The sequence below is a fragment of the Mya arenaria genome, chromosome 9 (genome assembly GCF_026914265.1).
Source record: "Mya arenaria isolate MELC-2E11 chromosome 9, ASM2691426v1".
In the NCBI taxonomy this organism is placed as follows: Eukaryota; Metazoa; Mollusca; class Bivalvia; order Myida; family Myidae; genus Mya; species Mya arenaria.
In genome coordinates, this window is record NC_069130.1 from 48,745,064 (window position 1) to 48,759,500 (window position 14,437).

The window sequence follows — 14,437 nt, forward strand, 5'->3', positions numbered from 1 at the left end:
ATTATTATTATTATTATTATTATAAAAAAATACTATTATTATTATTATATTAGTAGTAGTAGTAGTAGTAGCAGCAGCAGCAGCAGCAGCAGCAGCAGCAGTAGCAGTAGTAGTAGTAGTAGTAGTAGTAGTAGTAGTAGTAGTAGTTTTATTCTAAAAACAGATTTTAATTAATTAATTATTTTATTTTTCTTATTTTATTACAACTAAATGTCGCTTTAGACATTCAATTTATTCTTTTACCAAATTACACTCGATTTGCCGGATTGCCAGACTGATAATTTACGCTGCCAACTTTACGGACATATGAATTTTTACGTCAGCACATTAACTATTGATATGAAAACTGTTGCGAGGGACGGTTGCTGTATTGTCTGCATTTTGAATACCATCCAAGTGCACTATTTCATTTGAAGATGTCGAAAATTAATTGATATACGAACGTGCGTTATTTACTTTCCAGATTCATATATTATACTTGGCCTATTTATTCCTTTCATCAAATTACGAAACACTGGCGATGCATATAAATAGATATACCAGTAAATATGGAACCTATTAAGTTGGGTAAATACACTAAACAATATTTACACAAGTGTATCCTATACCTACCTATTGTTAGTTCTGCGATATATATTACACTGTGCTTCTATGTACAAGTATATGGTTTTCGCTTGCTTTCCCTCCGCACCACGATTATTTCTTGCGCTGTCCCTCCGCATTACGCCTTTACAATATGGCCATTCATCCGTGTCAGAGCTTATTCCTTGCGATGTCCCTCCGCATTTCGCCTTTACAATATGGCCATTCATCCGCACCACCCTTATTCCTTGCGCTGTCCCTCCGCATTACGCCTTTACAATATGGCCATTCATCCGTGTCAGAGCTTATTCCTTACGCTGTCCCTCCGCATTAAGCCTTTAAAATATGGCCATTCATCCTTGTCAGAGCTTATTCTTGCGCTGTCCCTCCGCATTACGCCTTTACAATATGGCCATTCATCCGTGTCAGAGCTTATTCCTTACGCTGTCCCTCCGCATTACGCCTTTACAATATGGCCATTCATCCGCACCACCCTTATTCCTTGCGCTGTCCCTCCGCATTTCGCCTTTACAATATGGCCATTCATCCGCACCACGCTTATTCCTTGCGCTGTCCCTCCGCATTACGCCTTTACAATATGGTCATTCATCCGCACCACGATTATTTCTTGCGCTGTCCTTCCGCATTTTGCCTTTACAATATGGCCATTCATCCGCACCACGCTTATTTCTTGCGCTGTCCCTCCGCATTTTGCCTTTACAATATGGCCATTCATCCGCACCACGCTTATTTCTTGCGCTGTCCCTCCGCATTTTGCCTTTACAATATGGCTATTCATCCGCACCACGATTATTTCTTGCGCTGTCCCTCCGCATTACGCCTTTACAATATGGCCATTCATCCGCACCACGCTTATTTCTTGCGCTGTCCCTCCGCATTTTGCCTTTACAATATGGCCATTCATCCGCACCACGATTATTTCTTGCGCTGTCCCTCCGCATTACGCCTTTACAATATGGCCATTCTCCGCACCACGATTATTTCTTGCGCTGTCCCTCCGCATTACGCCTTTACAATATGGCCATTCTCCGCACCACGATTATTTCTTGCGCTGTCCCTCTGTATTACGCCTTTACAATATGGCCATTCATCCGCACCACGCTTATTTCTTGCGCTGTCCCTCCGCATTTTGCCTTTACAATATGGCCATTCATCCGCACCACGATTATTTCTTGCGCTGTCCCTCCGCATTACGCCTTTACAATATGGCCATTCATCCGTGTCAGAGCTTATTCCTTGCGCTGTCCCTCCGCATTAAGCCTTTAAAATATGGCCATTCATCCGTGTCAGAGCTTATTCCTTACGCTGTCCCTCCGCATTACGCCTTTACAATATGGCCATTCATCCGTGTCAGGGCTTATTCTTGCGCTGTCCCTCCGCATTACGCCTTAACAATATGGCCATTCATCCGTGTCAGAGGTTATTAATACGTTGTCCCTCCGCATTACGCATTTACAATATGGCCATTCATCCGAGTCAGAGCTTATTAATACGTTGTCCCTCCTTATTTCGCCTTTTCATTGCGCTGTCCATCCGTAGCAATTGTTTTTTTTATTGCGCAGTCCAACTGCATCACCCTTTTTTCATCGCTTTGTCTAGAAGAACCTCGCTTTTCATTACGATATCAATACGCAGCAAGCTGCCCATACGCAGCAAGATATTTCATTTCGCTGTCCATCCACAGCACGCTTTTTCATAAAGCTATCTATTCGCAGCACGCTTTTTCATTACGATGTCTATCCGCAGCTCTCTTTTTAATTACGCTGAGCATACGCAGCACGCCCTTCATAATGATGTCCATACGCAGCACGCCTTTATTTACACTGTCCATACGCAGCACGCTTTTATTTACACTGTCCAAACGCAGCACGCTTTTATTTACACTGTCCATACGCAGCACGCTTTTATTTTTACTGTCCATACGCAGTTCGCTTTTTCATTACGCTGAGCATACGCAGCACGCTTTTTCATTACGCTGAGCATACGCAGCACGCTTTTTCATTACGCTGAGCATACGCAACTCGCTTTTTCATTATGCTGAGCATACGCAGCACACTTTTTCATTACGCTGTCCATACACAGCAAGTTTTTTCATTACGCTGTCCATACGCAGCACGCTTTTTCATAACGCTGTCCATACGCAGCACGCTTTTTCATTACGATGTCCATAAGCAGCATGCTTTTTCATTACGCTGTCCATACGCAGCACGCTTTTTCATTATGGTGTCCATACCCAGTACGCTTTTTCATTATGCTGTCCATACCCAGCACGCTTTTTCATTATGCTGTCCATATACAGCAAGTTTTTTTATTATGCTGTCCATACGCATCACGCTTTTTCATTATGCTGTCCATACGCAGCACGCTTTTTCATTACGCTGTCCATCAGCAGCATTTTTTCATTTTGAAAAGGATTTATGTTTTTCATTTAAAATATATACTAAGTAGAAAATGAAGCTTTTAAACATTTTTATTTTTAGCCTCCCCGAACCACTTTCCAATGCGTTAGGCCATCAAGACACAACTACTGCTGCTACTGTTGCTGCATATCAAAGACACTTGCTCAAATAGTTTGACATTCTCGAAATCCACTAAGTCACCCGGACAAAATTTGCCAATTTTCGAGACTTGCAGAAAATTATGTTATAGGGTTTAGGCAAACAAAAGTGTTTAGTTTCTGAGGCACTGCCGTCGCTAAATAATCAACCCCAAAGTGCTCAGAAGAAAATAGCTACAAATTGTTGTATGTAAATGAATCGCATATTTGTAATTAAGCAAAATATTTAATCGACTGAGAACCAAAAGTTGTATATTGAAAGAATTACTGTCGCTCTTCATTAAGTATTATTTATTAAACGAACCATTGTTTTTTATTACATGCCTAAAAGATGTGACTCTTATTGTAGTGTTGTAGAAATACATGCCAAATCGTTTGCAAAATGGTGCCCAATTCCTGTGCGCGATTAAGTCCCACGGGGTAAAATTTCATAACTGTAAAAAATAACACAACACAAATTTTATTGTTGGAATCAGTGAAATACGGAAATTTTCACTTTACTGGTAAATCGCTTTTAACTTGTTTATAGTAATACTTTCAATATCAAAAGGCCGAAAATAGAAGAAAATAATACACCTTATTTGCAGAAAATTATTAGTTACAACAAAATTAATACAGTAACTTAGATCAATTTCGTCTGAAGTTATTAACCAAACTTAAAAAAACAACAACGTTGTACATGTATTTCTCAAAGTATCCTGGCTTCTCCAAACATCAGAACAATACGTCTTAATGGATTCCACTTAGTAAATATTTAAATTATAGGATAAATAAGTATACAGTAGATTTATTTCATTAACAATATCAATCAGTGCAGGATCTAGCGGGGGGCACAACGGCCAATGCCCCCCCCCCATCCCACTTGGCGGGCGAATAAACCCTAAAACATATAATTTTAACCTAACATTGATGCTTTAACTGCTTTACCAATTTAAACGCTGACATACACCTTCTGAAGTTGACTAGATGTCCGCCTCTCACCCAAGAGGTTGTGGGTGCGATTCTACTAGGGGCACTTTCTCACCGCCTCTCACCCAAGAGGTTGTGGGTGCGATTCTACTAGGGGCACTTTCTCACCGCCTCTCACCCAAGAGGTTGTGGGTGCGATTCTACTAGGGGCACTTTCTCACCGCCTCTCACCCAAGAGGTTGTGGGTGCGATTCTACTAGGGGCACTTTCTCACCGCCTCTCACCCAAGAGGTTGTGGGTGCGATTCTACTAGGGGCACTTTCTCACCGCCTCTCACCCAAGAGGTTGTGGGTGCGATTCTACTAGGGGCACTTTCTCACCGCCTCTCAAAATGGACATCAGTGCTGGTTTCTGCCCAGGAAACGGACAGGAGAGTGACTCTATAAGCTCAGCTAGCGCCACAATCGAGCTAAATAAATAGGTATATTCTAAAGTTAACATGCTTACATGTATGAACAAAAACATATACAGTTTTTATTCATTAATATGTCCACTGGAAATGCATTTAATCTTTGATAGATTCATTTTATTGGCAATATCAGAAAATACATGCTTTTGGCTAAAATTGGCATCAAATTTCTCAAAGGCCACAAAAGGAAAAGAAAAAAAGAACAGAAAAAGAGAGAATAAAATCGACATACAAACATATATGTATTCGATAACTATAAGTTTAAAGCTGCATTCTCACAGATTTACCGTTTTTCCAACTTTTTTATTTTTTGTCTTGGAATGATCAAAGTTTTGCGTAAATATCTGCAAACCAGTGATGAAAGACTGTTGACAAAAGATCAGATCACAGATTTTCATGTTCCCATTTCAAGTTTGATGTTTTATGGCTTAAACCGTTACTAACGGTTAAAGAAAAATGCATAAAACATCAATTTTGGAGAGGAAATATGAAACTCTGTGCTGATCTTTTGTCAGCAGTCTTTTATCACTGGTTTTCAGATATTTACGCAAGAATCTGCTCGTTCCAAGACAAAAAATAAAAAAGTTGTCAAAACGTTCAATCTGCGAGAGTGCAGCTTTAAGCTAAATTTACACCTTTTATTTCAATTCATGAGCTCAGTAAGATAAAAGTTGTAAAGGGTTGGGGAGAGGGGGTAGAGGGGGTGGGGTGAAGGTTATAAATTCCTGGTTGAGGTTGAGGGGGTGGGGTGAAGGTTATAAATTCCGGGTTGGGAGAGAGGGGGAGAGGGGGTGGGGTGAAGGTTATAAATTCCTGGTTGGGGGAGAGGGGGTAGAGGGGGTGGGGTGAAGGTTATAAATTCCTGGTTGGGGGAGAGGGGGTGGGTTGAAGGTTATAAATTCCTGCTTGGGGAGAGAGGGGGGAGAGGGGGTGGGGTGAAGGTTATAAATTCTGGTGGGGGGGGGGGGAGAGGGGGGTTGGTGGCTGTGAATTCCTGGTTGGGAGGAGAGGGGGTGGGGTGAAGGTTATGAATTCCTGGTTGGGAGGAGAGGGGGGTATGACGGTTGTGAATTCCTGGTTGGGGGAGAGGGGGAGCGGGGGTGGGGTGAAGGTTATAAATTCCTGGTTGGGGAGAGAGAGGGGGTGGGGTGAAGGTTATACATGCCTGGCTGGGGGAGAGGGGGTTGACGGTAGTGAATTCCTGGTTGGGTGGTGAGGGGGGAGAGTGGGTGGGGTGAAGGTTATAAATTCCTGGTTGGGAGGAGAGGGGGGGGGTGACGGTTGTGAATTCCTCGTTGGGGGGAGAGGGGGAGATGGGGTGGGGTGAAGGTTATAAATTCCTGGTTTGGGGGAGAGGGGGGGGGGGGGGTTGACGGTTGTGAATTCCTGGATCCGTCACCGCCATCTATTACTGCTTGTAGGAACACGCAAGGAGTTTGGCAAATATTGAGGTACTTTCCAAAATTTGCATTGGACGCAAACAAACATCTAAAGGTTAAACCCGAGACGCGTCATTCAATTCTCCGCAGCATGTTTGGAGAAATTGTTTAACAAAAGTATTTCACAGGTAAACTGACATTTATTGTAGGTTTGGTGAAGCCGAACGTAAGAATGTCCCGTTGAATCAAGTATTGACTTAATATATTAAGCTGAACATTAAGGCCAACAAAATACGAGTGGTATCAAGATTTGACTTTTAATGGTCAGCCCAAACAAAGTTTAAGTTCTGTTAAATGTGTTTGTATATCCTAGAACTTATTATGTTCGCGTCAGCAAACGCACATTAGTAGCATCGACAAGATCAAAGAGACACGCTCATGTTTTGTAAAATGCACCCTTTTATGACGAAATAACGTGTGGCAAAACATTAGGAGTGTTAAACTAAGAACAAGTCAACAAAAGTTGATATTCGCTCAAAAACTTTCTTTGAACGCCAATATTTTAAATAACGTTAATAGCTTTAAGGTTAAATTAACTCTCAGTTGCTGTACTTGTGGGAAAGCGGTTTTGTTGTCATTCCTCTACCTTTTCCCTGACTGTACCGGCGTTGGTTTGTACCCCACTAGAACCAGGTTAGGCAAGCCATCCATCATAAGGATGCAAAGATGTGTTAGTGCGTTACGGTAAGCCATCCATCATAAGGATGCAAAGATGTGTTAGTGCATTACGGTAAGCCATCCATCATAAGGATGCAAAGATGTGTTAGTGAATTAAGGTATGCCATCCATCATAAGGATGCAAAGATGTGTGAGTGCATTAAGGTAAGCCATCCATCATAAGGATGCAAAGATGTGTTAGTGCATTAAGGTATGCCATCCATCATAAGGATGCAAAGATGTGTTAGTGCATTACGGTAAGCCATCCATCATAAGGATGCAAAGATGTGTTAGTGCATTACGGTAAGCCATCCATCATAAGGATGCAAAGATGTGTGAGTGCATTAAGGTAAGCCATCCATCATAAGGATGCAAAGATGTGTGAGTGCATTAAGGTAAGCCATCCATCATAAGGATGCAAAGATGTGTTAGTGCATTACGGTAAGCCATCCATCATAAGGATGCAAAGATGTGTGAGTGCATTACGGTAAGCCATCCATCATAAAGATGCAAAGATGTGTTAGTGCATTACGGTAAGCCATCCATCATAAGGATGCAAAGATGTGTGAGTGCATTAAGGTAAGCCATCCATCATAAGGATGCAAAGATGTGTTAGCGCATTACGGTAAGCCATCCATCATAAGGATGCAAAGATGTGTGAGTGCATTAAGGTAAGCCATCCATCATAAGGATGCAAAGATGTGTGAGTGCATTAACTTAAGCCATCCATCATAAGGATGCAAAGATGTGTGAGTGCATTAAGGTAAGCCATCCATCATAAGGATGCAAAGATGTGTGAGTGCATTACGGTAAGCCATCCATCATAAGGATGCAAAGATGTGTTAGTGCATTACGGTAAGCCATCCATCATAAGGATGCAAAGATGTGTGAGTCATTAAGGTAAGTCATCCATCATAAAGATGCAAAGATGTGTTAGTGCATTAAGGTATGCCATCCATCATAAGGATGCAAAGATGTGTTAGTGCATTAAGGTAAGCCATCCATCATAAGGATGCAAAGATGTGTTAGTGCATTACGGTAAGCCATCCATCATAAGGATGCAAAGATGTGTTAGTGCATTACGGTAAGCCATCCATCATAAAGATGCAAAGATGTGTGAGTGCATTACGGTAAGCCATCCATCATAAAGATGCAAAGATGTGTTAGTGCATTACGGTAAGCCATCCATCATAAAGATGCAAAGATGTGTTAGTGCGTTACGGTAAGCCATCCATCATAAGGATGCAAAGATGTGTGAGTGCATTAAGGTAAGCCATCCATAAGGATGCAAAGATGTGTTAGTGCATTAAGGTATGCCATCCATCATCAGGATGCAAAGATGTGTTAGTGCATTACGGTACGCCATTCACCATAAGGATGCAAAGATGTGTTAGTGCATTACGGTAAGCCATCCATCATAAGGATGCAAAGATGTGTGAGTGCATTACGGTAAGCCATCCATCATAAGGATGCAAAGATGTGTTAGTGCATTAAGGTAAGCCATCCATCATAAGGATGCAAATATGTGTGAGTGCATTACGGTATGCCATCCATAAGGATGCAAAGATGTGTTAGTGCATAAAGGTAAGCCATCCATCATAAGGATGCAAAGATGTGTAAGTGCATTACGGTACGCCATCCATAAGGATGCAAAGATGTGTTAGTGCATTAAGGTATGCCATCCATCATCAGGATGCAAAGATGTGTTAGTGCATTACGGTATGCCATCCATCATAAGGATGCAAAGATGTGTTAGTGCATTACGGTACGCCATTCACCATAAGGATGCAAAGATGTGTTAGTGCATTAAGGTAAGCCATTCATGACGCAATGGGCGACGCCTCAATGATGACGACACCCCGACGATGACGCAATGGGCGACGCCTCTCTGATGACGACACCTCGATGATGACGCTATGGGCGACGCCTCACTGATGACGACACCTTGACGATGACGCTATGGGCGACGCCCCACCGATGGCGACACCTCGACGATGACGCTATGGGCGATGCCTCACTGATGACGACACCTCGACGATAACGCTATGGGCAAAGCCTCACTGATGACGACCCCTCGACGACTACGCTATGGGCGACGCCTCACTGATGACAACACCTCGACGATGACGCTTTGGGCGACGCCTCACCGATGACGACCCCTCGACGATGTCGCTATGGGCGACGCCTCACCGATGACGTCACCTCACCGAAGATGCAATGGGCGACGCCTCACTGATGACGACACCTCGACAATGACGCAATGGGTGAAGCCTCACCGATGACGACACCTCGACGTTGACACAATGGGCGACGCCTCACTGATGACGACACCTCACTGAAGACGCAATGGGCTACGCTTCACTGATAACGACACCTCGACGATGACGACACCTCAACAATGACGCTTTGGACGACGCTTTACTGATGACGACACCTCGACGATGGCGCTTTTGGGCGACGCCTCACCGATGACGACACCTCGACGATGACGCTATTGACCACGCCTCTCTGATAACGACCCCTCACGATGACGTTTTGTGCGACGCCTCACTGATGACGACAACTCGACGATGACGCTATGGGCGACACCTCACTGATAACGACCACTCGACGATGACGCTATGGGTGACGCCTCACTGATTATGACACCTCGACGATGACGCTATGGGCGACGCCTCACTGATAACAATACCTCGACGATGACGCTATGGGCGACGCCTCACTGATGACGACACCTTGACGATGACGCTATGGGCGACGCCTCACGGATGACGACACCTCGACGATGACACAATGGGCGACGCCTCACTGATAACAACACCTCGACGATGACGCTATGGGCGACGCCTCACGGATGACGATACTTCACCGATGACGCAATCTTGTTACCAGTAATTAATATTATCCATATATGCATTATCTAAGAAGTCGTTAAAGGTGTATCACTCAAGATTAATGTTTTTTTTATACATGTGTAAGTATAAATATTAAATACGAGTGTCACTTTAAATTTGTTTTCAATAAAAAAAATCGGTGAATTGCTATAAGTATAGTTTAATAGTGTTATGTTGATGTTTCTTATTTATAAAATGGTCAAATTTAAAGAATAAAATGATATGACTAAACTATTCTATATTAAATGATAATAATTGAGATGGAATATTGTATAAGGTTCGTGAATACCGTTCGCTGTGTCTGCAATTTGTTTGGTTTGACGCCAGGTCAATCGTAACAACTCGGCCATCTTCGGCAAGCTACGAGATAGACCTCGTAAATAGTAATAATGTGATACCTGTGTCCGCCTTCTGGTAGTAAAATGGTCTGGTAGTTGACGTGTCCGTCAGTCCCCAAAGGATTCATTCATATAAACGCTATCAGGTGCATTTCTAAGCCTGCTAGAATCGACTCCCGCAATGTGTGTATTTGTATACAAAACCATTTTTTTCTGAGTTTTGCTTAAATTAGAAATACTTCGCCTTGCATGATTATTTTGATAACGTACTTCTAATGCCAACATCATGAGTGTGTTGTATGTTTACTACGTACCTTGCTTCAAGAGCAAGTTAACATTTATTGTCCAGCCTTAAATTTGATTTCTAAGGCATAATTATTAGCTAATCATCATCATCATCATCATCATCATCATCATCATCATCATCACCACCACCACCACCACCACCATCATCATCATCATCGACGTCGTCGTCGTTGTTGTAATCGTCGTCGCCATCATCAACGTCGTGGTGGTTGTAGTCGACATCGCCACCACCACCACCATCACCACCACAATCATCATCATTATCATCACCATCAGCATCATTATTATCACCAACAACACCACCATCATCATCATCATCATTACCAACAACACCACCATCATCATCATCATTATAACACATTTTCATCCTTATCGTATTAAATACAAATCAAACAATATTTTCAACGTTTAATGATATCTTCTTCAATTATAATCAAATTGTGTGACATGTTAAATAATAGGCCATTGTATATTCAAGTATTTAGGTAACTAAATGTGTTTATTGTTTGTTTTTTTTTGTAGCAATTGTCCATATATGATATTACTATTTTGAAGATATTATTATATTTACGTGAAATTTATGTAATAGATAATTCAAATTAAAAGGGTCAACGTGTTATTGGTATATTTGTCTATTAAATACGGATTATCATCCCCATCAATCAATTATCCCTAAGCGAAGTAAGTACTTAACATTTATCAAATGATATCGAATTAAACTAGGAAATGAGTTCATTTGTAAAGGGATTCTTTTTTAAAAAGTCGATCAAGTTTAACCGATTATTGCACGTGTTGATTGCGAACTGTTGTGTTATAATTAAAAAAAAGAAAGTTTTCATCCAAGTTCGATAATTATGTTTAATAACACCAGCCACAACGACATTGCTGTGTACAGTTAAATCAATTTTAGGATGCATGAAAATACACAACATAAATCAAATTAACTGAATACACATAGAAAGTGGTTGATAATAATTAGTTCCTGGAAAAGTAACATATATTTCTATAAATAGAATGACACTTCCCCATTGATTGTTTCACTGTTTTTCATCAAACATGAATTCCCATAATCGATGCTAACATTCAACTTATTGTTCACATTTTGGTGAAGCTGAAACGAAGCCTTTCACTCGTATCGTCAAATCTGAGAACCTTGAATGACGGCGAACTGTTCATATGTTCTCGGATGTCTTCCACCTCACTGGCAGGTTTCACCCTGCAGAACTGCATGTCGCATGTAATGGTGTGTGGTATGTTCTTCATCGTCTCTATCAGACTCCGCACCGCCTCCGCTGTCATTGTCACACGCCTAAGTGTAATATCGGTGATGGAGGCTGGAGGGAGGAGGTGGAGCTCACCTAGATCTGTAAACCGTATCTCAAGGCTTTGTAACTGAGGGAGACTTGGTAGTGTATCCACAAGTAACTGGACATTCTTAACGCTAGATAACGCAACACGTTGTAGTTTACTCCACCTTTGATCGTGTTTAAATAATCTAAATATGTACATTTCAACATTCGATGATACTCTATATAAGATACATGTTGTAATATGTGTTGGATCAACCTGCACACGTGCTGTATGGTCTCCCTCTATACGCAGACGTTCCAGCCTGTGACACTGGGACAGGTCATACTGCCCATCACGCCACCACAGTTCCACTTTTTTGAGGGAGTCGGAGGAGGATGTGATCACCTCCTGCAGCTCTTCCCCATTAATGTGATCATTGTATTCCTGGATGACTAGTGACTGAATACGTTCCTTGTTTATCATCATCAGCTTTTTGAACACTACGTCATCCTCGTTATTATGAATAAAGAAGTGTGTGAGATAGAGCGGTATGTCACCATAGTTGTTCGCCCTGGCTTCACGGTTCCCGGAGAGAATCAGGCCCTGAAGTAGTCCAGCCTCTCCACTGTAGATTGATGGTTGGTATGGTGGTCTAGAACTATTGATCCATGAAGACATTTGTACACCGAGCTCGGGCTTCATTCCACATATGAAAATAAATGTCTGAAAAACACCTCCCAAGATATTTTCCTTATTATCTTGTTCGTACTTGCTTGATAGCTGACTGTAGTCGTTTTCATTCAAACATAAATGAAGAGCCGCTAAAAACTCTTGAAGTGTTTTATGAAAGAATGAAAAGTGAGATGATCTCTTGATCAATGAGTTGGATTTCTTCTCTGTGAGTAAGCCTGACTTCAATGCAAATTCAACCTGCTCTCTGCTTAACGAAGCGTTGACTGTTTTGTTGCTGAATACAACAGACGAATCTCTGCACTCTGAATATAAAGTTGTGTATGCTAACTTTGCCAGCGCAAGATAAACCGTGGGATTTTGCACGAAGCATTCGTGTTCCTTTAATACAGATGGCAGTTCAATTTCCGGAATGTTATGCCCGCTTTGCATATAACTAAGTCTACATGATAGCATGTTTATCACGCCAGCATAAATGTCACACTTTGAATCGGTTAACGATTTGCCCTCGAACCACAGGCACACGAGCTGGGTGATACTGATAGGTGCTGACAATAATCCTTTAAGACGCTTCGCTGACACCATTTTCATGAAAGCCCATGTTGTTCGTTCATCCTCATTTCCCCCATTAAGAATGTTGATGATATTTTCCACGAGTTGCTTTGTGTCTGCTGCTCCTTCTATTTCAAGATATTTGTCGATCTTTGAATCCTGCACTCTAAACTGTGACATTCGCCAGGGACGCGTTGTCGTGAGGAGTGTGGCCATGTTGGCCGAATTTCGGAAAGGGGTGACTTTTTCCTCAGTTTTGCAGGTACAGTTTACGTTTTCCGGATGGGTCCATTCGTCGAGGCCGTCAGCTATGATTAAACATGTTTCACTTTCCAGCACCGTCTGTAAGAGCCGGTAGCCATCATCGGCATCCTTCTCGTGGTACATTTTACGTATAAGTTGATCCTTGATCATTTGTGCTAGATCACACGTTTTACCTGAATCTCGTAGGGTGACATGGAACAAAAATGCAAACTCTTTGAAGAATTCTGGGTCGGCATAGCTTGTTTTAATACCGACGTTTTCCTCCGCTGGTAAATACTGGTGAGTCCATTCCAGGGCACACATTACGGAGAATGTGGATTTGCCTTTGCCCGGTTCGCCAACGAGGAAAGCATTACTGAGCAACTGACCGTTTTTTAAGAAAACATCTGAAAACTTTGCAACTTCTTGACCACTTTCTCCCTTGTCAATTTCGCCGATTTTTCTATGATCTTTCTCCACAATTTTCGGTGCCACGTAGAATTTCCTGAGTTTTGCGTTCTTTTCTCCAAGAATGGGAGATATCGGCATGTCGGCCAAAGTGGTACGGTAATGGTTTGCCAAACGTAGTCGTAATCCTGAAGTAAATGTAAAAAAATATCACATTAAAAAACATAAAAGTTAAGATCAGATACGTATGCATTATCACAAGACGCAGTACAGGAGATAAGTAGCAGCATTATCACAAGAGGCTTTTTGCGGAAGATAAGTAGCAGCATTGTCACAAGACGCTTGTTTCAGACGACAATGAGCAGCAATATCACAAGACGCTTGATGTAGAAGATAAGTAGCAGCAATGTCAAAAGACGCTTAGTATAGAAAGTAAGGAGCAGGAATATCACAAGACGCTTGTTGCAGAAGATAAGTATTATCACAAGACTCTTGTGATAGAAGATAGGCAGCAGCATTATCACAAGACTCTTGTGATAGAAGATAGGCAGCAGCATTATCACAAGACTCTTGTGATAGAAGATAGGCAGCAGCATTATCACAAGACTCTTGTGATAGAAGATAGGCAGCAGTATTATCACAAGACTCTTGTGATAGAAGATAGGCAGCAGCATTATCACAAGACTCTTGTGATAGAAGATAGGCAGCAGTATTATCACAAGACTCTTGGCCATAAAAATTAGGGATGGCAACGAGTTTTAGTGCTCGATACGTCATTGATGAAAAGCGTTTCTTACCTTCCTTCAACATCTCTCCTTCGTTCTCAGCGCTTATCTTGAAATCGTCTGTTTGCAGCTGTCAACAAAACAGATCAAGACATTAAGCATCCCATAAATCAAAGGCTATTTTACAAAAATAATATAAACTAATAAAGACAATATTGTAACGAAAAACAATATAACTACATTAGTGTTTTTTATGTACGCTGTCATTGAGGTGACAGGCGTAAATATCTGTTTTTATCTCGTGCTCACGACTTACTGACTTCCAACGACTCACATGTTGTGGCCACGACTTAAAGT

At 41.8% G+C, this 14,437-nt stretch overlaps 1 protein-coding gene across 7 annotated transcripts in view; it reads right to left on the reverse strand.

The window, feature by feature from the left end:
- Nucleotides 1–10,567: 10,567 nt before the first annotated feature.
- The window catches only part of LOC128246663 (uncharacterized), a 37,262-nt gene continuing 33,392 nt past the window's right edge, over nucleotides 10,568–14,437 (reverse strand). For all 7 annotated transcript variants that reach the window (XM_052964975.1, XM_052964974.1, XM_052964973.1 and 4 more), the window contains exons 4-5: nucleotides 14,153–14,210; nucleotides 10,568–13,543 (exon numbers count right to left, since the gene is read on the reverse strand). In XM_052964975.1, coding sequence (XP_052820935.1) covers nucleotides 11,268–13,543; nucleotides 14,153–14,210 — 2,334 coding nt within the window. In that variant the 3' untranslated portion in view covers nucleotides 10,568–11,267. The remainder of the gene's footprint in view (nucleotides 13,544–14,152; nucleotides 14,211–14,437) is intronic.